The 26,988-nt window shown below is 32.9% G+C and overlaps 1 protein-coding gene across 8 annotated transcripts in view; it reads right to left on the reverse strand.

Annotated features, from left to right (window-relative positions):
- Positions 1 to 3,041: 3,041 nt before the first annotated feature.
- The window catches only part of LOC108741291, a 131,439-nt gene continuing 107,492 nt past the window's right edge, over positions 3,042 to 26,988 (reverse strand). For 2 of the 8 annotated variants that reach the window (XM_018476046.2, XM_018476044.2), the window contains exons 3-15: positions 23,247 to 23,417; positions 17,918 to 18,062; positions 17,653 to 17,780; positions 15,925 to 16,176; positions 11,763 to 11,990; positions 8,928 to 9,168; positions 8,573 to 8,710; positions 8,299 to 8,504; positions 7,036 to 7,335; positions 6,597 to 6,673; positions 6,194 to 6,544; positions 4,470 to 4,589; positions 3,042 to 4,253 (exon numbers count right to left, since the gene is read on the reverse strand). In XM_018476046.2, coding sequence (XP_018331548.1) covers positions 4,047 to 4,253; positions 4,470 to 4,589; positions 6,194 to 6,544; positions 6,597 to 6,673; positions 7,036 to 7,335; positions 8,299 to 8,504; positions 8,573 to 8,710; positions 8,928 to 9,168; positions 11,763 to 11,990; positions 15,925 to 16,176; positions 17,653 to 17,780; positions 17,918 to 18,062; positions 23,247 to 23,417 — 2,564 coding nt within the window. In that variant the 3' untranslated portion in view covers positions 3,042 to 4,046. Of the gene's footprint in view, positions 4,254 to 4,469; positions 4,590 to 6,193; positions 6,545 to 6,596; positions 6,674 to 7,035; positions 7,336 to 8,298; positions 8,505 to 8,572; positions 8,711 to 8,927; positions 9,169 to 11,762; positions 11,991 to 15,924; positions 16,177 to 17,652; positions 17,781 to 17,917; positions 18,063 to 23,246; positions 23,418 to 23,621; positions 23,750 to 26,988 lie in introns of those variants that run through there. The other 6 variants (XM_025976179.1, XM_018476045.2, XM_018476048.2 and 3 more) reach the window with 6 other exon arrangements.

The following is a 26,988-nucleotide window of genomic DNA, read 5'->3' on the forward strand; positions in this document are numbered from 1 at the left end:
GAACAACACTATGACGTAGTGTCGGCCATCATTCTTTTCTAATTGTTGCTGTTGTCGGCCATCATTCTTTTTCAATTGTTGTCGCATTGTTGCTGTTGTCGGCCATCATTCTTTTCTAATTGTTGCTGTTGTCGGCCATCATTCTTTTTCAATTGTTGTCGCATTGTTACTGATGTCGGCCATTATGGTTTTTAATAGATGTAATAGTAATTAATGATTAAAATTTAAAGTACATTACACATTGTACACTTCAGCATAAGAAATTGCTGATAATAACTTTCATTTACGTAATACCACTTTGCCCTCTGTGCTGACAGCACTCATAATTGCTTTTATATATAATATTAAGAAAATCTGCTGTATAATGCCGCGTTTATAGGAAAATGCCCAAAAGCGCAACTTTTAAACGTGCCTTTTTGGGGTATAAAATAACATGGTTACAAATACAAAAAATTTATTTATAAAACGCAACATATAAAAAATATGTATAAGTGTTATTCTACAAGAGCTACAATTCCAAAATAATCCATTAATTACAATGACAGAAAATATTATTTCGTACACTACATATAAATTAAAACCTGCTTTTAAACTAACATTTTCACATTAAATGCATTTAGCTTAAAATAGAGTGTTCCATTTAATCTGTTAATTACTTGCGGAGGAGGCAGGTAATAATTATGAAATAATAAGAAAAAATCAGTTGAGCTCCAATTTGTTAGTACTAAGTAAGCTTTACGTTATTTATTAGTAAACTGATGTTCGAATTCGACAAAATATTAGGTAAATAACATCCGAAACTTTTGACAAATTCACTTCATTATTTTGAAATGTAAATTTGAAAAAAAGCTCGGCGATCTATCACAGGTAATCCAAATTTTGGGGATGAGTAGATAAATATTAATTTAATATTTCGCGAACATTTTTTTAGGATTAATTAAACGTATCTCTTTTTTTTAAAGGATGCAATTGACTTAAATGGTACACCCTGTGCACCTTCAATTTCCTAACTTTTTAGCATCAGATGAAATTACCTACAGGCACACGGGACGAAAAGATAAAATCTGTTAATCGTACTTTTTTTCGCTTTAAAGCCATCGAGATACAGCAAAAATATATGTATGTGTATTACTGATATTAACATTATCAAATAAAATTAATTAAAATTGGTGTTGAGGCCCGTCATGCTTGTGAAGTACCTACAACATTCCGTTAAAAACTTAGAAAGCAACAATTATAAGCACAATTTTTTTTATCGTGTATAAGTAACAATGTGACGCCTAATAATTGTATCCCTAATTAGTGCTCTAGGTGATTAGTAACTTATGTACTTATATGTTCCTATATAAACGTTATGTATGATACAAGGTAACTAAAATTCGACCTTTACTCACTTTTCATCAACACAAGAAATTAGAATATTTAAAAATTTATTTACTTCATTTGTTGTGGGCTGTAAGTAAATATTTTAAATATTAATTACATTATCGTACCGTGTTGTTATCTGTTTTATTTCCTTTCTCATATCAGCAACAATTTAGGAAGTTCCGCACTTGCGGTAAGGGTCAACTTTGAGAAACCCTGTATATTGGGGTTATTGGGGGACACTACACATCATGTTACGATTAACTTGAAAGTGTCGTTAATTAATTTGATTGGATATTTACAACGATACCAGTAGTACATAGTAATACGCCATCTAACAAACAAATATTATTTCGCATTTGCTACATTTATATGTTTTTTTTTTAATATTAATCAAGCTCAGTTTTTTATTTCCTTAGATTGGGAAAAGTACGTACCTTTTCAATAATTCTAAAGTTCGTCTGTATTTTCTTTTTCTTGCTACAACTACCGTACATTTAAGGATATTCTTTTTTTTTTTTATTATATATTTTCCTTGACGAGTTGGGTTTTGTGTTCCCTTTTTATTACACAGTTACAATATAATACCTACACGCTACAATTGTGTCAACAGTTATTCTATTTATTGTTAGTAAACGATATGTATGAGGGTTCAGTCGTTATTGATAAAAATATTTAACAGAATCGCTCAGCAGCCGAATAACCCTTATCTAGTTAAAACAAATCGCAATTTTAAAGCTAAATGATATGCATTTTAAATAGGTTTTTAGTGTCGCCACAAATCGAAATACGGATAAATGAAACAATTTTTTATCAATTAATGAAAATTGTTACTAGGCAGCGGAAGTCGTTGGCACAGAGGTTTACAGAAATAGTAGTTTAGAGTCTTAAGTACGCCCCTGATTATCGACGCCCGCTACCTATTTATTACATGATTATTTATTTATAATTTCGACTAGCGGCGCAAGTAACATTAGTGTTTATATTTTGTATGTATATTTTTCTAACTTTAAGCCAGTAGTTTTGGTTTTGCTTAAGAAACAATTCAACTACTTTTGTTATATGAATGATGTGTGTAAGTAAATTTGTCTTTATCGTGGGAAGACATTTTGGATTGTACATGATAGTTTTTGTTGATATGTATTATATTTACCACGAACATCAGCATTTGTTATCGTAATTTGTAAGTTCCGCAATAATTTATATTTTAGGATATTCCGCGAAGAAATCCTCGAACAGGTCAAAATCCAACAGTAAAAAATCTATTCTTTAGATCAATTGGCACATTTTAAAACTATAATATATGTTTAATTACGTTCAAAATTTAATTTTTACATTGTCCATAAGAGTAAGAAAACAACAGTTAATAAGCTCTATCAACGTTTTAATTTTAACACTTTATTTTTCAACTGTTTTATTACCTAATTTTATTACGTATTTAGTTTCGAACGTTGTTCGACGAAAATATGTAATCTAGAGTACCCTTTTTTAACCAGTTGAAAATTTACAAAAAAAGAATTAGAAGAAGTCAGAATAGCTTCTGTTTGTTTAAACTGAGCGATTTAGATGGTTATAAATACGGTTTCTTAAAGAACATGATAATTTTTAATGCATAAAAGTCAAAGATTCACCGGTGCCTCATAAGCATATGAATGAAAACCAATAANTATTTATTCATCAGGGCCGGATTAAGGCAGGGGTTTAGTGGAGCTGCAGCCCCAGACCTGAAGTCTAACTTTGATACTATTTTCAGCATCAGGCCAGATTTTTTTTAATCCGCCCCTCATTGTGGTATTGAACAATCTTCATTCTGTACATCCATTTTTTAAACTTAACTTTCATAACACAGCGGTTATTATAAACTCAAAATGATAGTACTATCAACGACAAAAACAGATTATTATAAAGATTAGTACCTATTTTTAGGTCTTTAGGTACATGTAAAAGTACATTTCAAGAAGTACACCACCTACAATTGTTAATTCAGTAAAATAAGAAAAGTAAAAGTATACTTACTAATTCGAAGTGACAACTTTAAAAGAACCACATTGTCCAATATTAAAGAAGAACAATAGTTTAAATTAGTTACGGAAATACGAAAGTTCAACTGTTTTAATACTTGACATAATATTTAAATTATAAAAATAATAGAATTAAAAGTTCATTGTTTCTTGCGCATAAGTTTGATAAATACAGAAAAAGTTTTTTGGACAATGTGTTTTCTTATGTTCGGGGCTGTCCATAAAGAATGCTGGCATTTAAGAGGGCAGGGGTGTCGTGGGTCAAACATTTTATTACGGTATTAATTTCAGAAAATTAAAAAAGATAATTTAACTAAATGCGACAAGGAAGGGTGTGACTTTTAGGGTCCTAAATAAGTTTATGGACGGCCCTTTCCGAATACTTCTGCCTTTAAAGTATTGTAGGTATATTTTCCCGAATGACCCAGGCTTCATTGTAAGGATATTAAGGAACAGTTAAACAACTCACGCGAGTGCATGAAATTGTGACACTTACATTATAAGCTGCTAATTGTCGTTAACTATAAACATTTCTAACAACAGCCAACACACAGACATGGTTAGTATTTACAGGTGTCATTTTTCAGCTAAACGTTTTGAATATTAAGTACTGTTCGTTTATTATCTCATTCACGTTCGGAAAGGTAGGCAGTTTTTTTGTCACGAAAACAGCAATAACTGCAAGATGACCACAAATAGTAAGAAGTTGTTCTGCATCCGTAGCGGAAAGCATGCAGAACTTGGTTCGAGTTGTACCAATTCAACTTCTGCCATTTTAAAAATCGATAGAAGAATATGAGAACTAAAATCCGGATGTCTGTTGTTTATACGATCTGTTATTGTTTCCATTAATTCCGAGCATTCGTCCTGTAAATTCAGATTGTTATGCCTTTTAACAGATTTTCGATTGGTGTTTGGATACTTATTTGTTATATTCTAGGGAGCAAGTGCAAGGATATTACTGAATCGTGCAAAACTAATTGATAAGGGGGATAGTAGTTGATGTTAAAATCATTATCAAAATATTTACTACTGAGGGGTTGCAATTTCTCGCTCACGCGCTAACTGCGTGATTAAACAAACCTTTTCTTTGGCTAGGCTTTCCTTTGGCGAGAGCAGATTATAATCCACTTTAGGAGATAATTTTCCAGCGATTATAACATTTTCCTGAGTAACGTTGTATAGATGAAGAGAGCAGAGCGTCTGCAAACAATTGCCTAGTTTCAGGTAACAAACATTACCAGAGCAAACATGAATAGATAGAAAAAAGGAAAAGAAAAACAAAGCTAACCAAAAAAGTGGAAGAAGATGGACCAAAGAATCAAAACCAAATTAATCGAAATATAATACAAAATTGCTTATGACGGAATGTACTTATTTGACATGGCACTCGAAAACGGTTACGGTTCTACGTACTTTTTTACATAATTATCCCATCTCAAAGTTTAATGAATACCTTCCATTTCACGAGCGCTTTTTTATGTTTCAATTGTTGTATACATTCTAGCAAAGATAATGACGGAAAGTACTTATTTGACACCGCACTCAAAAACGGTTAGCACCATGAGATTCTACGTACTTTTTTAAATAATTATCTCATCTCAAAGTTTAATAAATACTTTGCATCTCCTAATAATTTCACGAGCGCTTTTTTATGTTTCAATTGTTGTATACATTTTAGCAAAGATAATGCCGGGAAGTCCCTATTTGACACCGCACTCAAAAACGGTTAGCACCATGAGATTCTACGTACTTTTTTAAATAATTATCTCATCTCAAAGTTTAATAAATACTTTGCATCTCCTAATAATTTCACGAGCGCTTTTTTATGTTTCAATTGTTGTATACATTTTAGCAAAGATAATGCCGGGAAGTCCCTATTTGACACCGCACTCAAAAACGGTTAGCACCATGAGATTCTACGTACTTTTTTAAATAATTATCTCATCTCAAAGTTTAATAAATACTTTGCATCTCCTAATAATTTCACGAGCGCTTTTTTATGTTTCAATTGTTGTATACATTTTAGCAAAGATAATGCCGGGAAGTCCCTATTTGACACCGCACTCAAAAACGGTTAGCACCATGAGATTCTACGTACTTTTTTAAATAATTATCTCATCTCAAAGTTTAATAAATACTTTGCATCTCCTAATAATTTCACGAGCGCTTTTTTATGTTTCAATTGTTGTATACATTTTAGCAAAGATAATGACGGAAAGTACTTATTTGACACCGCACTCTAAAACGGTTAGCACCATGAGATTCTACGTCCTTTTTTACATAATTATCTCATCTCAAAGTTTAATAAATACTTTGCATCTCCTAATAATTTCACGAGCGCTTTTTTATGTTTCAATTGTTGTATACATTTTAGCAAAGATAATGCCGGGAAGTCCCTATTTGACACCGCACTCAAAAACGGTTAGCACCATGAGATTCTACGTACTTTTTTAAATAATTATCTCATCTCAAAGTTTAATAAATACTTTGCATCTCCTAATAATTTCACGAGCGCCTTTTTATGTTTATATTTCGCTCTTTGCAGAATATTAAGAAATAATAAGTTGATATTTGAAATTATCGAAGAATAATAAGGCCGGGTAAAAATTTTAAAATATAAATGGAAAAATAATTTTAGGTTTTCGTTTTTTTTTTATGGATCTATCTCACGTGCTTGAGTTAATGGAACGTTGTGCCGTTTATATCGGAGCCGAGAAGCCGATAATGTCATAGGGAAATATTGCATGTAATAAACGGGGAAATAATTTGATTATAGTAATGAGAAAAGTTTTACCGGTACTTACCCCATTCACCGCCTCCTTCGTGATGAACTCTTGTAAAGCGTGAACGACGTCATTGACGGCGATCTCAGTGTGGTTTTTCAGTTTTTGCTCATCAACTTCACTGTATCCGAGGAACAGGAAAACGCCTTGAGGCAATGTATAATCTCCCGGGGCAGGTTTCATGCAAATAAACCTTCCCGAGTAACAAAGACAACGTCCACGGTAAGCCTGGTAGGCGGGGGCTGCGTGATTATAAAATGCAAACTCCGTCCGGCACGGCATTCTATCAATGCACATCGTTTTGCAAACCAATTCTTCTGATCGGCCGCATTTACAAATTTCCGAACATTCCGATTCATCTTCGTGATAAATCTACAATAAAAGGTTTTTTTTTCTGTCCAACAGCGCTAACAACGAAATTTACAATAGAAATTACCCGCTTTGACGTTCCCTCTTTGATATACTGATCTGGAAAATCATGCCTTTGGAATACGCAAAATCCTAGAAATAAGGGATAATTGTGTAGCACATTGATTTTCAGAAAGCGTCTTGTTTGCAGGCTAATATGTGTCACCAAAAAAAAAAAAAAATTTAAATACCGTGATGTCGTGGAACATCCACTAGGAGTGAAATTTTTTACGTTATTTGACAAAGCTTTTTGAATTGACTCCTATTGGAATATTCACCAGATCGCAGATTAATCGAACCTACTTCATCCCTCCCTCATTCTCTCAGAGTATGTCAGAGGGAGAGAGATGGCTACTAACAGTAGGTACTTGCTTCCTTCCAACAAGCAGAGTACCAATTTCGTTCCGAATTTACCCTGTTTTTTTTTTTTTAACAAAAATTACTAGATAACTTACTTGGTGGAATGGTTGTGGCTTCTGTTGTAGTGGTTGTAGGAGTAGTTGTAGTAGGTTTGTGAGTAGTAGTAGTTGTAGTAGTTGTTGTAGTGATCGTCGAAGGGATTTCTGGCGGTAACGTATTCTCCATCGTCGTGTGGACTTTTGTTTGGACAGACGCTTGAGTTACACTTATTACCGTTACTTGATCGAGAGGTTCCATCCTGATTCTTCCTGTTGTTGTTACTAGAGGGGTTGCCGTACTAGTCAACAACCCTCTCTCTATTGCTTTCTTCAGATGGTAGTCTTTTTGAGAATCCACTGAGAATATGAACGAATCAAGAGATATTCTACAGCTAGTTCTAATTTAAGCGAAGCTCCGCATATAATTTCTTTCCAAAACTTTCGATATTTTATAATTCAAATGATAACGTTTAAAATTTAAATTAAAAAATAATAAACTACAGTCGAAAATATTTTCGTTTCTTATTGGATGTCGAATAAGCGCGCTAAATAGTAGCCAATCGAATGGCTTGAAGTGCTTTATAAAGAGCAAACTTTCGTTCCGAAATTAGTCACGCATGTTACTTAGGAGGGTGCACATCGTTTCGATAAATTCAAGACTTTAAAAAATGAATAACTGTAATAAGTAATGAATATAGGTACTACTAGAAATGTGATTTTTTATCTTTGTTATTGTTTTTCTCCTTTTGGTACGAGTGTTTTGTCAATAACTATTTCTAAAATAAGTAATTAACCCACTGTCGTGATTAACAAGTTCGAAGCAGAATGCGCCAAAACTCTTAAAATATCCAGAATAAAACTTAACCCACGGAAATTCCGCAGATCAATAAACAGCAAAAATAGGTTAAGTACTCTTGGTAGTTAGTACAGCCGTTGGTTTCGTATGATATTTACAATTTTCCACACACGACCTTTCATACGAACCTACTAGCAGAAGAAAGCAAATGCATAACGATTTTAATATATCAACTATGAAGCTAATATTACAAGTGGCTAATACCGTTGCAGCGTCTAATATAACGATAATAAAAATTAGCAAGAATTACGTCCTTTTTTTTTATCGAACGTTAAAAAGGTCATCAATGCTATTCCATAAATAAAACACACTTTTATCGTAAATATATCTTTTGTTGCGTGCAAACTTTCAAACGAACATTACCTCAATTTTTCTCCGCTAAAACAGCAACATTGTAAGTTGACTTACAAATTCATACCTTAAAATTATACGCTTTTAAAAGTAAAAAGTTTATTGCGACTTACCAACACATGGATTGACCCATAGGAGTCTCTGCCAACCTAAGCATTCGTACAATTGGGTCAGATCGGTACCTTTGCAGGCGCATGTCGCTCTTAGTTCGGTGCCTAATATGCCCAACATGGCTGCTCTGCATTCTGATGGCGGCCCGGCGCACTTTTTCGTGGAGCTATCCACTGCGCATGCCTGTTCGTATTGTTCCAATCGGGACCTTGAATAATAAAAAGTATTTTTTTAATAATGCAACGATATGGGTGGATTTTTGTCCTTCCTTCGTACCTGCATTCTCGATTTTCTCTGCACGATTCGGCCAAGGACAAGCAGGTCGGTTGTGGCGAGCCTTCAACCCTTTGCGCACATAGGGGATGTAATTTCTGTTGCGCAATCATACACGCGTCATGTTTATCATCAGTTTTTCTGTACAAAAAAATAAAATTATGTAGCTTCAGTATCTTCTCTAATTAAAATAGACTGATTGACCATAGTCCATAGAATTTTTCACTTGATAGCATATTCAGTGGTAACTGATGGCGATGAACTGAGAATTTTATAGACCATGATGAAACAACACGGAAATCACCTCGTACATGTAAAAATTTGGAAGAAACATACAAAGTACAGAAGGTGCCCTTACTTGCATAAACAGAACGCGACTTCTAGGTTCCATGGGAATGAGGCTTTCCTATAAAATGCTTGTAGCGCTTCCATACAGGAATATCTGTTGCACTTTGAGATGTCACAGTGGGTAAGAATTGGTTGAATTGCCATACGGCATTGGTAATCACTTTTGCAACTCTCTAGCGCTAAATGACAAGTGCTTTGATAAATTATTTTCATCACATCACCCGGTTCCGAAAAATTTTCGTTCGAAGAACCTGTAAAACCGTAAAGATAAATTATATAGTAGCAGTCGCAAAAGCGTAGGTACGTGTAAATATTTATCAGTATTATTAACGCTAAAGTATCATCCAAACCAGGAATATTAATAAATTATTATTTAATTTTATTTCAGTAAGATTATTAACCGTTACGCTTCTATGTTCTTCAGTGTATTCAGTCATTTCGTAAATCATTTGCTTGTAAATTTGATCTTTATATACAATGGAATAACTGATTTGATTTCGTGTTTATTATTCTTGCAAAGTCTCTTCGTAAAATACAATCGTTTCGAGGCAATTTAGTGTAAGAAGAAATCAAAAGTCATCTCTGAGTAATTTGCTATTTCCTATTCGAGAGAAAATAACGGGCGCCCACGACATTTCGTAAATTGCTTCAATAATCGTTCGAAACGTGCCAAATTTATATCGTATTCAGTTAAAGGTGTTTGGTATTTTTCATGGTCTTCCCCGAAATCTGATAGGTACTACGTACAATACATTCTCTCGATCCGAAACATTCGTACCTACAGGTCGTATAATACGACGTCCCAGGAAATTAAAAAGTGTTAAAAACATTCACGTTTTTGCCATTTATTATACAATGACGGCCATAATCTCCCCGAATGAATCTGTCCTAAATACTGTGTAATAAATAAAAAAAGTTCTGTACTTAAAGCTGTTCTTTTTTTATATTTTCTTGTCTCTTTGAGTTCCAAACTTATAATTCATTTTACGATTAAGTGTCATAGATTTGCACGTAACTTGGGGACGTAAAAAAAACAAATTTCCTTATCAAGCAATCTATAAGAGAAACTAAGTTCAATGAAGACTGCTGGAAACTACCCAGCCATAAAACGAAATGTGTGATTTCTCAGGAGTTCTAGATAAAATGCTGTTGGTTTGGCCCCAGGGCTTTCCCCGTTAATAATATTTTTCTCGCTCGACCGTATTCGATTATATTCATTTTGTTATTTTACAATTAAGGGGTATGCTTTATTCTACTTTTTATTGGAGGTATTATTTTCGAATACCGGAGGAAATATTTTTATAAAATTAATTTTTAAAGAGACATCACGAAGGACAGAATAAGGAAACAGGTGGGATTGTTTCAGTACCCGCGAGGGTAGGAGAAGAGTAAGGGAGAGTAGGAAAAGCTTCCTTCCGAATGGGAAAAATGCGGAAACCAAAATAAATTTTAAAAAACCCTTTTCTATTAGTAGTATATAATAAGTACTCAGCGCGGAATAGAAGGGGTTCGGAAAAGCTTCGTTCTTATACGAAGCTTGCGAAAAGTTTCAATCTCCCCCCATCAAAAGGAAGCATTTTTTACTCCCTTCTGCTCAATTCCTCCGGCGTCCGATGGGATTTCGCAGCATATTAACGCCAAACCAAACAGTTGAAACAATATTTTACATTAAAAATTGTAAAATAAATACAAATATTTTTTGTATGTCCTTACGACTTGAAGTCATGTTTAACGTTTGTGGCGACCACACAAAAATTCTTTTTCGTTTCTATTTAGTCTGCAATATGTTGCCTGTGTAATTTTGGTTTTTGAAATTAAAACTGTTTATTAATAAAATTATCAGGATCGACGAGGAAGGGTTGAAGTAAGATAAAAGACATAAGAAGTGTGGTAATCATCGGGAAAATCATGCAATTTTTCTCTACGTGCTTTAACAGGTGCAGTGCTGAAAAAATTCTATCCATTTTTACTATCTCTATCGGTAAATATTTGCCAGCATGCATCTCAAAATAAATCTGGCTATCTAGATTAGCATTCGTGATTTCGATTTAAATTGAATTTACCATTTTAAAAAGATGAAATAATGATTGAGAGAGAGAGAGAGGGCCCTTTGTACAATTCCGAATTTATTTTCATATTGCAGAATTAATTAGTAAAAAATCAATAAATCAGATTTTAGCTTACGTACTCTTGATATACAATCAAAAACTTCTAGGCGCAATAAATGATTTAAAAGGAAATGGGGCTGCAAAAATTGAGATAAAAATTCAAGCAATTCAGACTTCACTGTCATTCCTTATGAAAAATTAAATTTAATCTTACAATACCTGCTTCTATTCAATTTAGGAAGGCGAAATAGAAATCCATTTATTTCAAATTCCTACAGCAACAGGCTGACATATTTTATCCTCCCAATAAATTAATTAAACTGACGAAAAAAATTTGTAAACTTATTACGTAAATACTATAAATATGGATGATAAGATGATTCCGTTTAGTAATTAGTACTAATTTGTGAATCTCGAAATGTATATGATAAAATTGGTATTACGGTTTCTTTTATGATATGTAACCGCTTCAGAACAGATGACAGTTCAATCTATTTTTTTAATTACATTTTGAAACCGAAAACAGTTTCTTTTTTAACCAAGTAGTTGAACAAACAGTTACACTCGAAAGAATATAACGAAAGATGTTGTCCTTTTGGTTGTTGTTGGACAGGCTATGTAATGAATTAGGAGCAGGTCCTTTCATAACAACAATTTCGTGTAAATTGCTAGAGTTTTGGCCTATTTAGGGTCCGGAACACATGTATAGCACATCCAGATTGTAGTTGTATACCTACTTGTGAATTTCCTGTGTGCATGGTGTGGAGAGTGTTTGTTATCCAAATCTTCTTCGATCGTCGAGTTGACGGCGACCTGGTTGTGTTTGGGTTTGTTGCTTAAAACGGTCTCAGTAATATGATCCGTGCTAGTATGGGCTTCAAGACCATTGTCCGCGTCAACAAGCGGGTTTTCTAATACGGCATTCCCTAGACCATAGCCCAAAGAAGTTGACGAACTCTCCGACGCTGAAATTACTTTAACTAAAGTAACGCACTCTAATCATAACACCAAAATAACGCAAAAGAAGCAGCAGTAAAAACCTTTAATTTGCACGATTTATTTATGTACAAATTGGCAAATTCTTGAAATCGTCAGAACACAAGCTTACGTCAAAATACTTACAGATTTATTCAAATAATCCACACTTCTTTCTGTTTTTAGTACCATTACATAGAGAGAAAGTATTTCAAAATGTTTGTAGTAAGTTTTTCCCAGACGTTATGAAACAAATATGTTAATGTCTTTATTAAAATTCACTAAAAATACCTCCCTACTGACAATAAAATCGAATAAGCTAGGTGGTGTTGTAGGAACAAAGTCTTTTATGCTATTGGGTAAATATTAATTATAAATTTTGATTGAAATATTTTGTAAAAAAAAATGTATACCCAAGCATTTCGTAAACGCTATCTGCTCATCGAAATGTCCATTTTTGGACTGTTGGTTCAATTATTATCCATTTTAATATAACTATTGGGATCCGTCAAGTGGGCATACACCATCTAGTGGCAAAATGTATAACTCGAATGAGGGAAAAATTTACATAGGAACTGTGAACGCAAATTGTAAAACTGTTTATTAAAATAAAACACGTTAAAAAAGTAAAAAATTTTTTGATGATGGAGTTGACGAAGTTTTCTTCTAAAGTTAAATCAAATAAAAAGTTAATATGTTCAGTGAAAAGCTGCAATAGCACTTCAGACATAGATCTTCACTCTTTACCTACATTAACTACTTTCCAATAAAAACTAATCGTTTTAAATATGTAAAAAATATATTCGGAAAATTAGAGAGAAAAGTAAACTAATAGAAGCTTGGATGAAACCAGTAGGTATCAAAGAAGTGAATTCCGGAATAAAAATTTGTTCACGTCATTTTAATGCACATGATTATATTTCAGCAAGTATTTACCATCAGCCATAACCTTAATATTTAAAACTAGAATCATACTAAAATTATAAAGTGAGAAATTATTTATTCCTGTGTAATTGATTTAACACAATTCTAATGATACGATATAAGTATTTTGAGGTTAAGAACCTACCTGCTGCAATACAACAAAGTTGCAATACCTAATGTGTTTGCAACGTTCTCGTAAATCGGCTTTGCACGTGCAAGTCGTTGATATGATATTGCTTAAATCACCCAGAATCACGTCACCAATTATATATCGTCAGTCACTTTTTAAATCCGAAGTTTGTAAAAAGTAAACTTGACGGAATTTGAAGGCTAGCTTCCGGATTTGTTATTTCCGAATTTTATAATGTGATTGGCATTAAAAACACGCTCACCTTCAACGAAATTTCCTTTCCGAGGCTTTGTGTCAGCCCAATCACATATTGTGTCAATACTTATCATTTCATCGTAATTTAAAAACTTGGAAATTGCACGGTACACTATAGGAACTACGATAAGTTTTCCCTAATCGGCGCCATGTTTTTAGGCTCCTCCCATTTGACGGATCCCAATAATATCCACTGATGTATTAAATTAATTTTACTTAAATATCATAACACGCGTTTATAAAGGATAACCCAGGCTACACATTTTTAATAATAATTCAGGAATTCGTTTTGTCTTGAGAATAGATTATTAAAAATTTGTATGACAAAAATATCACTGCAAACATTCACCTATTTACCTATTATCTACTGTGTAATATGTCTAAAATGCAATTTTCCTTTAAGTACATTTTAGAGTGGAATAAGAGTTCAAATATGGGTTGACATAAAGTATACAAATTTAATATGAGTAGAAGTATGCAGAGGTAAATATGACGTAACTCGGTGTATGTGGCTGGAAGGAAATATTTCGTTGCAGTTAAGAGATAATTTTGGTTGGAAGATTTTAGCTTGTTTTGCCATGGATTTGAAATCACGTACTCTAAAGATTTCCATTCTAACGGAAAGCTGAAGTTGCAGTTGCATCAGCGAACTAATTTCGTTGTAAGGAATTTCTACAGCCACAATTACATTTAACAAATCGTACGTTTAGTTACGTAATTTTGGTGAATAAACACGGTCTTTATACCTAGAACGGGTTCAAATCCATTTTAAAAAAATTACGTTAAAAGTTTTTTTTACTTCGGAATTATTACCTCAATAATAAATAATCTTTTTATTGGCCTTATAGAGTTTTAAACAACATTCAATAGGCACCTCCTAATAGAAACTTTGCATTAGTTATCAAGTAAAAGAAAATAGTTGAAGTTGCAAGCGTGAACATCATGCCAATGATATAATACGTTATCTAATATTATATATAAAATATGATAAGTAAACTACGTTAGTGAAAAGATTTACGTAAGTTTTTACGTCAATAGTATAAATTTCTACCAATTATTTGTAATAATGTACAATAACAATTATAAGCAAATGAGAAAGAAAGCAAGTTCATGATACAAGATTGGACAAATGTTAAGGGAAATTTATTGTGTATAATTGATTTCGATAAGATTTTGGGTGGTCGCCATTTGCCCAAAAGAAAATCGTAATATTTGTTTATTACTTATAAAATATTAAATTTATTCTATGTGAGAAATAACTAAATGTTTGCTTCTTTCTTGGATTATGTTATAAAAAATAGAAGCACTTTCGCAACTTATTCTAGTTACAGACAAACTTACCTTATTTTTACAGCGGTTGTTTTCTTGTTTTGAGTAGTATCTAGTACAAAATTTTATTATAGTCCTCTTTTTTTCAATAACTTTCTTTTTAAAACAACTTATAATTTCATGTAAAATCAGTTGCTTACTACTTATTTATATATTTCTATTGCAATTATAAATATACACATAATCAGAAAACTAATGGCCTTCTCAATATGACTATTATGACTATATTGGTTCTTAAAGTGAATTGATGTAAGTCATTCAAGCGCAAGTTCGAGAACTTTATCATTACATAAATAGCAATTTGAGGATACTGTATGGGATAATAATTAAATTATAATATAGGACAGTACAGTTGCCATTGTAGAAGGAATTGAAACATGTTATCACTGACATTGTGACTGAGGTTATTCATCTGTAAAAATTGAACGATGAACCTCACACACAAAACATTTAGTTATGATAACGAAGTTACAGATTTAATAATTGGATTATTCAGTAACAAAAGTAGTTTTGGTAAACGAGTCCTTTTCTTTGTAAATATTTTTTACGTACTTCGCGTTTTAGTTATTATTATAACGAGTAGCAATTCCTTTATGTATAATCGAAGATGCAGCAAGTTCATTTATGCTTTACAGCAGTTTTTGAAATTCAATATTTTAGCCAAGGATGATGATTCTTCTTTCAAGTGCAAGCAGTCGCTCTTCGAAACGTAACCTAGACTCGCTATTTCAGCAATAACAGTCTTTGAGTACTCAATCGAAGTTAACCGCTATGGTAAATGTTGTATCAAGTAGTTATCGATTTAATTAGTAAATGTAGCTCAAGTTGACTCCTTCAGAAATTGCGATTCAAACTCATAACCAATACAAATGTATGTAATTGAAAGAATACGATACAGGACGAGCCAGAAAGTGCACAGATAACACAATTTAACAATTACTGTAAAAGAATATTTTTAATACGTATTTAAATCATGTCAAAGCTCATCGACGACCACATAAAACTAACCCTTCTATCTCTTAGAACACCATTTTTTCCTAGATAAAAAGTACCCTATGTCCTTTTCGGTACCCCCGGCAATATATGTACAAAATTTCAAGATGATCGGTTCAGTAGTTAATACGTCAAATGGTAACAAATAAACAAACCCATTTATAATATTAGTTAGGATTTGTGTCGCCTGGGTTTCTATTCAATTATTTCTTTATATCTATTTTATCTAATCAAGAGAAAAAGAGCAATAAAAAAGAAATTAAAAAAAAGTGGTCTAAAAAGTGCGCTCTCACCCTGTACGTCGAGCTCTGGTATATCGAAAGTGGTGCCGAGTTTTTCTTCTACGGTTTCATGGGAGTCAGAGTGCTGGTGATAGGGTGTGCGCTTAGTGCCTGAGGCTTTAGCGGTGCCGTGCGAAGGTAGTTGTGCTGTTGAAGAGGGAAACGAAAACATCGGACGCAAGGATAATAAGGGTGACCAGAATATTTTGTGGAAATTGTTCGAATTACGGGATAGTTCTGAGACAGAGGAATTCGGAAGATATTCTGCAACATACATACTCTAATTCTAACAAGCTTAATTTATAATCGACATGCAGCTAATTTTATATTTAATTTTTTTTTCTTTTTAATTCATAACTGGGAAATAAATAATAAAAATAAATCGCAAACGGCACGTCAAATGTAATCAATTTATTTTTTAAAATCAGTTTTTATTATTTCTTGGGAACAAAAATAAAGATTAATAGTAGTTTTTCAACATTTTAGTTTTGAAGACTAATTATGTACCTAACTACTGTTCGTTTCAAGAAGTTGGAGATATGCCCTTTCCCTTTATTAGGATGCGCCGTAGCATATTTCCAAATTCAATCATATTTCTACAGAACTAGACAAAAGTGTACAGTACAATTTGCAAAATTATTTAAACTGCCTCGATAATATTTAAGAATTTGCTTTGTTTTCTATTGTTAATTTATATACATTTTTGTTTTAAGAAATTGCTAAACATTTTCGTCTAGTACTGTACAGTTCTAGCCGATGTTTTAAGACCGCCCATCGAGAGCTCTGCTTGTTCAAGCTCGTTTCAACTATTTCTGTCTTACTCACGCCTAGTGTGTATTCTTTCTATCTTCGCGCAGATTTCTTCAAGGTCACAATTCTAACAAATTGAAATAGACTGTAATTATGAGATGCAGCTTTAAGCTTATATCTTTTACCACCTTTTAAGAGTTTAATTTTGAAAGAAAGAGAAAGATTTGAAAGTTTGCGTCTAGTTATTTGTTTACGAGATTGTTTACGTTATGATTTCAATTAAGAAGCGTGCTATAAAATTTTTTAGTATAAGTTTAAAGATTGATTAAGAAGGATTAAATGTCGCCACGACATTATTTTATTCTATTCTGCGTAATTATGGCTCGTATGTTATAGTTATTAAGTATCCTCACACATAACTCGATTTAAAAACTGCTAATAAATCGCATTGATTCTAGTTTAAATTCCATTTAAAACTGCCTCCCAGTTATGAATAATAGGAAATTACAGAAATTGTTCAATAAGCTTCTGAATTGTCTAATTACGATTTTTCTATTGCGAAGATTTTTTCCGTTTCTGAATTTATTTCGACAGTAAAAGTGTTCCAATGCAACAGACATGCTATATAGTGCAAAAGGGAACGGTGGGAATTGATTTAGGGGAAAACAAAGTATTTATAACAAAATACTCCTGACAATAATTATGATTAACTTTTTTATAAAAATTCACCATCGTGATTTTTTAACGTTTTTATAAAATTGTGAAACTTTACAATTTTTAATAATGGCATTTATTTTTAATTAGATTTTGCATATGTGTCTCCTAGAATTACATCTCCCGAACCTCCTCATAAATGAATCAATTTTATTTATATTTCTAAATTTGTATCTATTAATGATGATGAAGTAGGATAGAAGGTGGCATTCATAACTCTTTCATGTCGCAGTTAACAGTTGACTACAAAGCTATTAAATTGACCCAAACGCTTACCAATACAGGGATTATGGTTGACAAGGCTGAAAATCCGATCACATTTCCTTTTCATGTTGTTGTTGGGACAGATGCAGCCGAACATAGGTGATCTGTGAAGATTTGCCCAAGCTTCTTGACACAATTTCCTGAAATTAAAAAGCCACTTATAAATACTGAAACAAAATGATTAAACGGATGGACTTTTCAATTGTTAGATTGACATTCAATTTTTTTATAAAGTAGACATTACAATTCAAAATTATTCAATTTTTATGTAGCTTACCTGTTATCCATTCGGCATTTGTTTTCCCGCACTTTGCAGTGGAGTTTGAAGTCTTCGAAAAGTTTTATACATTTTCGTTCTTCTTGACATACTGACAATGCGTAGTTGCAGGTTGGCAAGGCGTCAACAGGATAAGGATCCTTTTCTGATGGCAAAAAATGTAAACATACATTTCTTTAGGCCCTTAGACCCTAGACCCTAGACATTCTATTATTGTTTTGAACATGAACTGTAAAACTTTTACAACTTTTTATTTCAAACAATAGGATATAGCAAACCTATGCAAAAAGGACCATTCAAGATGTTTCCATTGGTTAAGTAATTTCATAGGTAACCCCTTACACAAAATTAAAATGATGAACCAATGGATTCTATCTACTCTTATTTTCGTTTCTTAAATCTCAAATGAGAATATTAAAAAATTGATAAATATAATTACGAGCTCTTAATATTTGACCATGGTCCCTTTATTAGGCCAGCTTGACGACCATTCTCTTGCTAACAGATATCACCCCATATTTTAATTGAGCATGTTAGTTTTCATTTTTGTACTATACAATATGTGAATAGGCCACTGAGGCATATAATCCGATCTACTGTACCTAAGTATCTTTTATATAAAAGAGTTGCCCTTTCAGAAATCACAAAGCATTAGATATATCTGAAGATAGCTACCGCTGGTTAACATTTCTCAAAGGTAATTTAAATGCGTCTTCTGCCTACCTACAACCTATTTATACTCTGGTGAATTTAAAAGAGAAGTTACCGGAAATTTTGTTTCGCTCCGAAAGAATCTCAGTGCATTCGTTCTGTCAGAAATTTTTAATTTAATTGCCAATTACCGTTTTCTTGCAATATATATATAGTCCACAATGTGTTCCATCATTCGTAACAACCAGGACACTAAAATTTTAATAAGCATAATTGATGATACCTCTATAGGTACCTAGTACTAAGCAATTTCGATTTTCTTTTTTTTATCTTTAACGCTGCACTTTTAAGTTTCAATTTTATTTTTGTATACCGTGTAATTAAATTTGTGCATGAAAGACAGGCATAATTATCGATGAAATAGCACTCAAGGAAATTAAAATATTCCTTCCAGTTTGTTTAAAGAAGTTAGTTGAGGAAACTTTATGAGAAATTAATTGAAAACTCTTCTACCAGAAAAGAACTTCGTGATGCTTTTCTTTTTATTCTTTAAAAGATTAGAATTTAGCTTAAGTTTTACTAAATAAATAAGTAGTTTTGAGATGACGTGAGCTGTCGTGCATACAATAAAATTCGGAATTAAAATACAAAATTAGAAGAAGCTATTCAGGATCGTGAAGAATTAATTTGTTAAATGAAATTTATCTCCGATCTTCACACATTTCGTATCCCAAGTAACTGTACACAAGTACAATCTGTTTTAGAGACCTAGGGGTGATAAATTGATGTAACCCAAACAAGGGTCGCTAATAAATTTCTACTGTTAATGCAGTGTAAAAGTTTAAATCTGCAGCACAAGAGATTAAAAAGTCATTTCCTAGTTTCTACATCGAGCTTCGCACTGCGAATTAATTTTATGCCAGTCGTTCAATTCGAAACACCAATTTCAACGCAAACAATAACTTTTTTTTGCCATGAATATGAAGCTTTTTCGATCAAAAACCGAAACAAGTGGAACTAACTTTTCTATCTACATATGCATGTCGATATGGTGTATATGAACATATTTAATTTCATCCAAATGTAATTTCATGATAAACTAATAATATAACTTTGTGTGTTTTGTAAACAAAATAAATTAATAGTTACATCCTGTTCAAACTTATTATCAGGACGTGGACGTTGCAACTAATTTGTAAAATTTCTTTGGTATTATGAGACATATTAGGTATGTTTCAAACTTTATGAAACACGTCACTGTTGATGAGAGGTTTCAAATTCCAGATACACTACGTTTCTTGCGGTACGATTGAAAATTTATTTACCGAAAGTACTATCCAAACATATAAATTGATTGATGCTGGCAACATACTCAAATTGCGCTTGTAATGTTATTCCTTTTTCTTTATTAGAGTCCGCTGCAATTCCTACCTGGCATTTCTTTTCTATGTTTACGATATTCCCTACATCTCGTGTGTAAAAGTAGGCGTTCTGTCAGCGACCGCTCTAGTATAGTTAGAAAGTCGAAAGAAGAAAGTAAAAAGGGCAGTTTTATTGCGATTTGTGCCAATTTTGAACGTCCGAACTGTACATATGTTTCAGAGACTTTTCGATGACCAAATTTAAACTTCGCCTTGATAAGGAGCAGCAATTACTTATTAAGCTTTCAACATGACATAACCAATCAGATTTCATCACAGGGAAACATTTATTTCATCTTATTTTCGAAGAATTAGCCGAACACCTTGACGCCCTGTATGCCTAGTAAATGACTTTATAAATTAATCATATTTTCTGTCAAGCGTTTTAGTGATGCGATGTACCTTGCTGACTCCTTTGTAAGATCAATTTGTGAAGGTGGCACGTTGAAGTGACATTTATGGAGTTACTTCAAATTACTGTCAACATCACCCTACGTCCCCATTAGCATTTGGTGTATTGTCGGTGATGTGAAAGAATAAAGGGAGATATAATACACAGTGTAACAAAAAAGGAAAGCAAGTACTTACAAAAGAAAAAATGAAAAATGTGTATCTAAACATCAAGGGCGAATGACGGCAATCTGAAAATTTTCTTTCTTTCTGTTTTTTTTTTCCCCTAAGACATACGCTAGTATTAGGGAAGAAATCATAAACGAACTATTAACCCCCTTACCTAGGATGTCCGCTGCTGCTGTCTTGACGTAGCCTGCGCTCAATTAAAATTAACGAGGTACCTAAATGGGTTTTAAACGCCAAAGCAATCTACGTGTAAGAACATCTCGATCGCCAAATAAAGCATTTAGAGCCGGAGATAAGCGTTAAAATGGAACACAAGCTATTTGAATAATCTCGACGGTTAATGACTTTATGGTCTCGTATTTATGAATTTCGAGATGGTCCCTGTCTAGAACTCAAGGAAGTTATTAAATTATTTTGCATCTGCTCTATCCTGAAAAGTTTAAAGTAACACAAGAAAATTATTTATCTAGCTCCGTTTCAAAATAAAGGCATAAAACCGTGCATATTGTCCTAATGCTCCTTATATATTAAGTTCGAAATGACGTCATATTTAGTAGTTAATAAGTTCAGCCAACCATACGAACGACAAGGAACCGTGCGTAGAATTGAATTGTAATGGACGAATAACTATAAGTGTAACTGTAACAGTTGGCAGTACATCAGAGGCTTGCTACTTGCACATCAAACACTCGGCAAATATCATATTAAAGTTCAGCCATCCCAAAATACTAATTTTAATTAGAAATAACTAATCAATAACATAATACGAAACGAATCCTCTTTTTCTGTCCTAATTAAAATAGGTTTCATGGTTAAATTTTCAATGGCTGTCAATAAAAAAGACAATGGCGATAGTGACGTACTTACCACGTTAATCCAAAGTTATCTTAAAAATAGTATCTAGGCACACAGACTGTAGATTTCATAATTAAAGTATATAAAAGCTAGTTTTTTTTATTACACCCTTGAACGCGGTCTGCCGGCTATATTAAGTAGTCTAATTAGAAAAGGGAAAAGATCTGAACCGAAATGAAATAGCGCTTACAATTCGCGTCTGTTCGAAACAATAAAATCTTTTTTAACAACTCCAGAATTAGTTCCAGTTTAGATGTTCCATCTAATTACAAGCTTTTCGTTATAACTCAACATAAAAGTGTACCTACACAATAATCGATTATTCGTACAACATTTAAAACACAAATATGCCATCAATTTCCTTCCTGTTCAATATACAACAGTTGGACCTCTTCAAATTAAAGTTCATGCGAATCCTTAAACAGTTTTAGTGTTAAGGTATTTCACATACGGAACCATAACCTAGTATCATTTCGGAGAGATGGAGTTAACTAGGTGAATTGGTTACCTAGGAATGCTATGATAGATCCTTCTGCACTCAATTACATTTACCATACTAATTCCAAGTCGAGAGGTCCTGTTTGAATATGATCATGTATAATATATGAACAAACACCTTTGGCATATGCGGTGTATTTACCATATTAACAGGGATATAGTTTTTGTTTAATATATATTGCTTTTATAAATTTAGAAAGTTTCGTTCTGAATTAATTGGAATGTTAAAAAATTAAGGTCAATTTATTGACTATTTCATGTTTAAATATATTCAAAGTTGCGAATCGCAACAAAACTTTCCGTGATGCATAGAAATAAGTGTTTAAACTCTTATAAATTCCACAAAATTCCATTATACAATTGAAACGTAAACTGCATATAAATTACATAACATTGCATTTGAATAGTTACGTTTATAATTTAATTCAATGTTCGCTTTAGTTAGCGAGCCACAATTTGACAACCTTTATTAATCTCAATTGCAAATCAAACTTTTAATGCGTTCAACTCAAAGCAAGGCAAACATCAACCAATTCAAATTTTTCGTATTTACATATAACTTCATTATCGGCCATTATTCCGGTAACTAATCATATAAAAACCATTCAACCGACAAAGTTTATTATAAACGAATAATACTGTTTAGAAGCTATTTAAATTAATTGGTTGAAACGGTATTTTCAATTCCAATTATGATTTATTATTAATTGGAAGCAACATTTTAAAAAACTTTGTAAGCCACTAGAATTATATTGACCCCTTGGATTTAAACACTATTCATTTAGAAAATACGACAAATGGCGCTGTAAACGCCATCTGTAGTACAATGCTACATTTTAGGATTACGTATGCTTCAGCAAGGTCCATTTAAATATATGGATATCTACTTACTTATTTTATTCGATTATGGTAACGTGCCTACCACGTTGAGGTGAGCTACGCCGGGATTCGTTTCAGCAAGTAGATATCTAATCCTAAAATGTAGCATTGTACTACAGATGGCGTTTACAGCGCCATTTGTCGCATTTTCTAAAACGCGCTGTTAAGGCAGCAGGTAAAAGTTGGTCTGTGTTCTGTCGAGCTGCCTGCGCCGCGCTGATGAGATCCAAAAAGATCGAAACCGCGATCCGCGTCTGGCAGTTTCGACAGAATACAGACCACTTCGAATTATTTTATACTATTCATTTACATTTATATACTGAATAATGATGAACAAAGGTGGATTTGAATAATAATAACCCTTCCTATTTAAATAGTGACACTAAAATTAAATTGTAATACAGGCTTTTTGAACGGGTGCATTTTAAACAGAAAAAAAAACTTACCCTTTTTCAGTACGAAGACGCAGGGATGGTCGAAAAGGAAGTCTCTGAAGGAATTGCACTCAGGGTCGACGTGAGGTTCTCTACAAAGGCATGTTGGCTTGAAGAAAGGAAATGCTTGCAGGGTTCGAAGAGCAGCTTGACATTTTGTGACGGTAACGGTGGAGCATGCAACTGGAAAAGTTTTGAGACTCTTTAAATATTTATAATGTTTAGCGTTCCACAAAATTTGAAAGTATACATTGTCTAGTCCGTCCAAGTTTGGTGTTTATCGCAGCAAACCTTTGAAAAGAATTCCCAAAAGTTCGCCGACGAACGGGCAGATGCAAACAGTGTGGAAACAAATTGTGAAAGAAACAAAAAGATCATATTGCTTACCAAAATGAAAAATGGAATTGCTTTTCTTCTTCGACAAAAACGACATTCAAACAGGCGAAGTTAGAATAAGTAGTCGGTAAATTTTTGTTTTCGAATTTAAAGTTATAATTTTTACGGTCTGGAAAAATAACAGTGTGAATCGAAACAGAACTTACAAATGATAACATTTGAGGCTACAAAATAGTCTACCATTCGTGTTATGACTCTAATAAATTTCTAAACTACACTCACTTCATGTCATTAACAACACTGTTTATGATTATGTTTGTAATTTACCATGTTCACATTGCAAATTGCTCTCCTTTTCCATGAATGTTGATTTACATCGTTTCTAGTTCTTCGACTTTGAACCTTAATAATAATAATTTTTAGTCAAAGAGATAAACTGCTTCAGTAGTAAAACGCGGGGGTATTATCCGATTCAACCTATTAAGTTATTACATTATAAGAAGCTGAAGTTGAAAACTTCAACTATCCACCTACTTAAAATAAGCTTAAAGCAAGCAACTTAAGTTTTCAAAGGAGGAAGAAGCTGTTAATGTATGAATAATATTACAAATGAAATTCAATTCATATTCAAAAACTTTAAAGTTTCGAAAATTCGGACAAAACGGACATTGGAAATATGAAACCGCACTTCGTGATTTGACGAATGTGAATGAGGATAATAATTATTTGCCAACTCAGCTACTGATTTGGGAAAAACAAATTAACGTGAACTTATAGAAGATTTTAAATCCGCAGTATCATGCAAATGACACGAAATAGGTCCTGACGGTTGACCATAAAAAAATACGGGAATTCCCCCATATAATTACAAACTAAACGGTTAAAATTTCAAATTATTGTTACAGTGCCTCTTTCGTTTTCGCCGCGAAACACTAAAAATCTGGTCGTGATGGTTAACCACAAAAAACATACGGGGATTTCCCCGTACAGTTACAAACTATAAAGGTTTTAAATTTGTTCTATCATAACTAGTAATGGCATTTTAAACCGCGCTTTCAAATTATTGTTACAGTGACTTTTTCCTTATTGTTACTAAATAATAAAATTATGATAATAATCTTGATGGTTCACCATAAAAAAAACAAGGGGATTCCCCCACATAAGTAGTTACAAACGATAAGGGTCTTACATCGTTTTATCATAACTAGGAATGGCATTATTGTTAGCCTTGGCCCTTTTTATCACAAAATCCTAAAAAGGTACTTGGACTTTCACAATAATTTCTGATACACAAATGTTGCCAGAGAGGTAAATTTTTAAACTTAAACATTTATAGTACAAAGCTGCGGTTGTTGCAGAGTGTTGTGTGTAATTAAATACAAGCATTTATCAGCAAATATCAATTTCTATTTAGCATCCGCAACGAGTTAATTAATTAAGAATCAATAACATCAGTCTGTTTGTGTTTCAACGTGTTCGTTAGCGAATTATATCAGTAGCAGCAGTAGCTAGGAGCCATCAGCAACAGCATCGACTGCGTCCGCTGATCTTTTTGCAGATAGACGGAATAAAAGTAATTCGCCATCATACTGTAAAATGTGTCCACGTAGTATCGAATTCGTGCTTGTTTAACGAAATAGGTAGTATTTGTAAAACAGAATCGCTTTCAAGATTGGAGTTCATAATGCAAACAGAAGTGCTGAGCGCATATCGCACTAATTCCACCGACAAATTCGCATGAGAGACTCTGTTTGTTTAATGTTTCCACCGGATATTTCATTTAATTATGGAATACTTCCAGATGCTGCAAAAAAAAGACCAAAAGCAAACTTCACATTGCCAACAAGTCCCAACTGCGAAAATACGTTCCATACTCCACAACATCGGCCCATACTTCAAAGTTATCTAATATTTTTAACCATTAATCAGACTAATTATATTATTGAATAATTACATCAACCTAAGCACATTTCTTAACATCGTCATCAAATAATAATTGTATAACTACAATCCAAAGTTCCAAACCATTTGTTGGTTTCACATAATAGTTGCTTCATTTGTTTTCAGTTATTTGTGGTTTGTTCTAATTCTAATGTTTCGGTTACCTATAGTTTAACAGTTACGGTTCAACCCTTATATAACTTATTTGCAATTATTTTCACTGGTTAGCTTTACATATCTGCTTTATTTTTATTTATATGCTGTCGAGGATGGGAGAAGTGAAACCCTCATGGAGGCCCACTGTACTTAGCTACTGTTTAACCTGTTTCTTTTTCCGAAAAAGTTTTCTTGTTAGTAACATTACGGGCAAGAGGAGTTTTAGAAGTTATAAATTCTGAAAATGTACTCTAATTGGACGATGACTCGACGAATCCTGTTATACTGTTCCTCTATGAGGTCAAAGGACGAACAGAGGTAATCTTGAATTATTTCCCAGATATTAGACCAAGCAGAGAACAATTAAATTGCAGCATCGTTCAACTTTGGTATGACAAGAACTTCGAAAATACTTGTTTAGAACGAATTACTTAGTGCTATGGTTATAATTATAATTATAATTAAACTTTAGCATTTATAAGTTATGCTTCATCTCAAGTGCAGCTATTACATTAGGTGTACATTCTATCTCTTATTCTCTACGTTTTCGCCTCGAATATATAGAACAACAATAGATGCGACCTTTGCTACCAGTTAATTGGTTAATTGTAATCATCATTGAAATGTTCTGATTTAAATTACACGTCTAGAGAAATATTTCTTATACTTTGCGAGCGAAGAAATGCCGAGTGGTTTTGAGGAATAATTGGAATTGGCTCTTCAAGTATATGACTTGGTGATATCGATCGGCTTCGATATAGGTATTTATTCAAGTCCTAAGAACAAACACTGGGTATTATAACTGCACAAAATTACGACGTATCAAGTCAATATGGCCTACTTCCATAAACACTTTAAGCAGCATTCGACTGTACTTGGAAAACATAAAAAGAAATTGAATTAAGGCAGTTTCATAAATTTACGTTTTCATGTTCTGTTATTTCGGTTTCAGAACGTAGAAACTAGCTGTGTCTGGTCTGCTTTGGTTGTAACGTTTTCCTATATTCCGAACATGTTTTTTAAATTAAAAACTTAGGGTCGAACACCAGTTTAACCCGCATACCAACAACAAGTCCTAAACCAAAAATCAAATATGTAATATTCATACACCTATATTCAATAGACCCATTATTACCACTAATAATTAATTAATTAAATTTCTATACCACTAGGATATTTCGGTAGCCACATTGTAATTTAACCACTTGTTTGTGGTACCCAACTGAAATGAATCTATAGACTTGGGGTAGACAGACCTTTTACATGATTGGCTGCAGTTCTATAAAACACTTGCAATCAATACATACCTTATCTGTAGGAA

The sequence above is a fragment of the Agrilus planipennis genome, unplaced genomic scaffold (genome assembly GCF_000699045.2).
Source record: "Agrilus planipennis isolate EAB-ADULT unplaced genomic scaffold, Apla_2.0 scaffold199, whole genome shotgun sequence".
NCBI lineage: Eukaryota > Metazoa > Arthropoda > Insecta > Coleoptera > Buprestidae > Agrilus > Agrilus planipennis.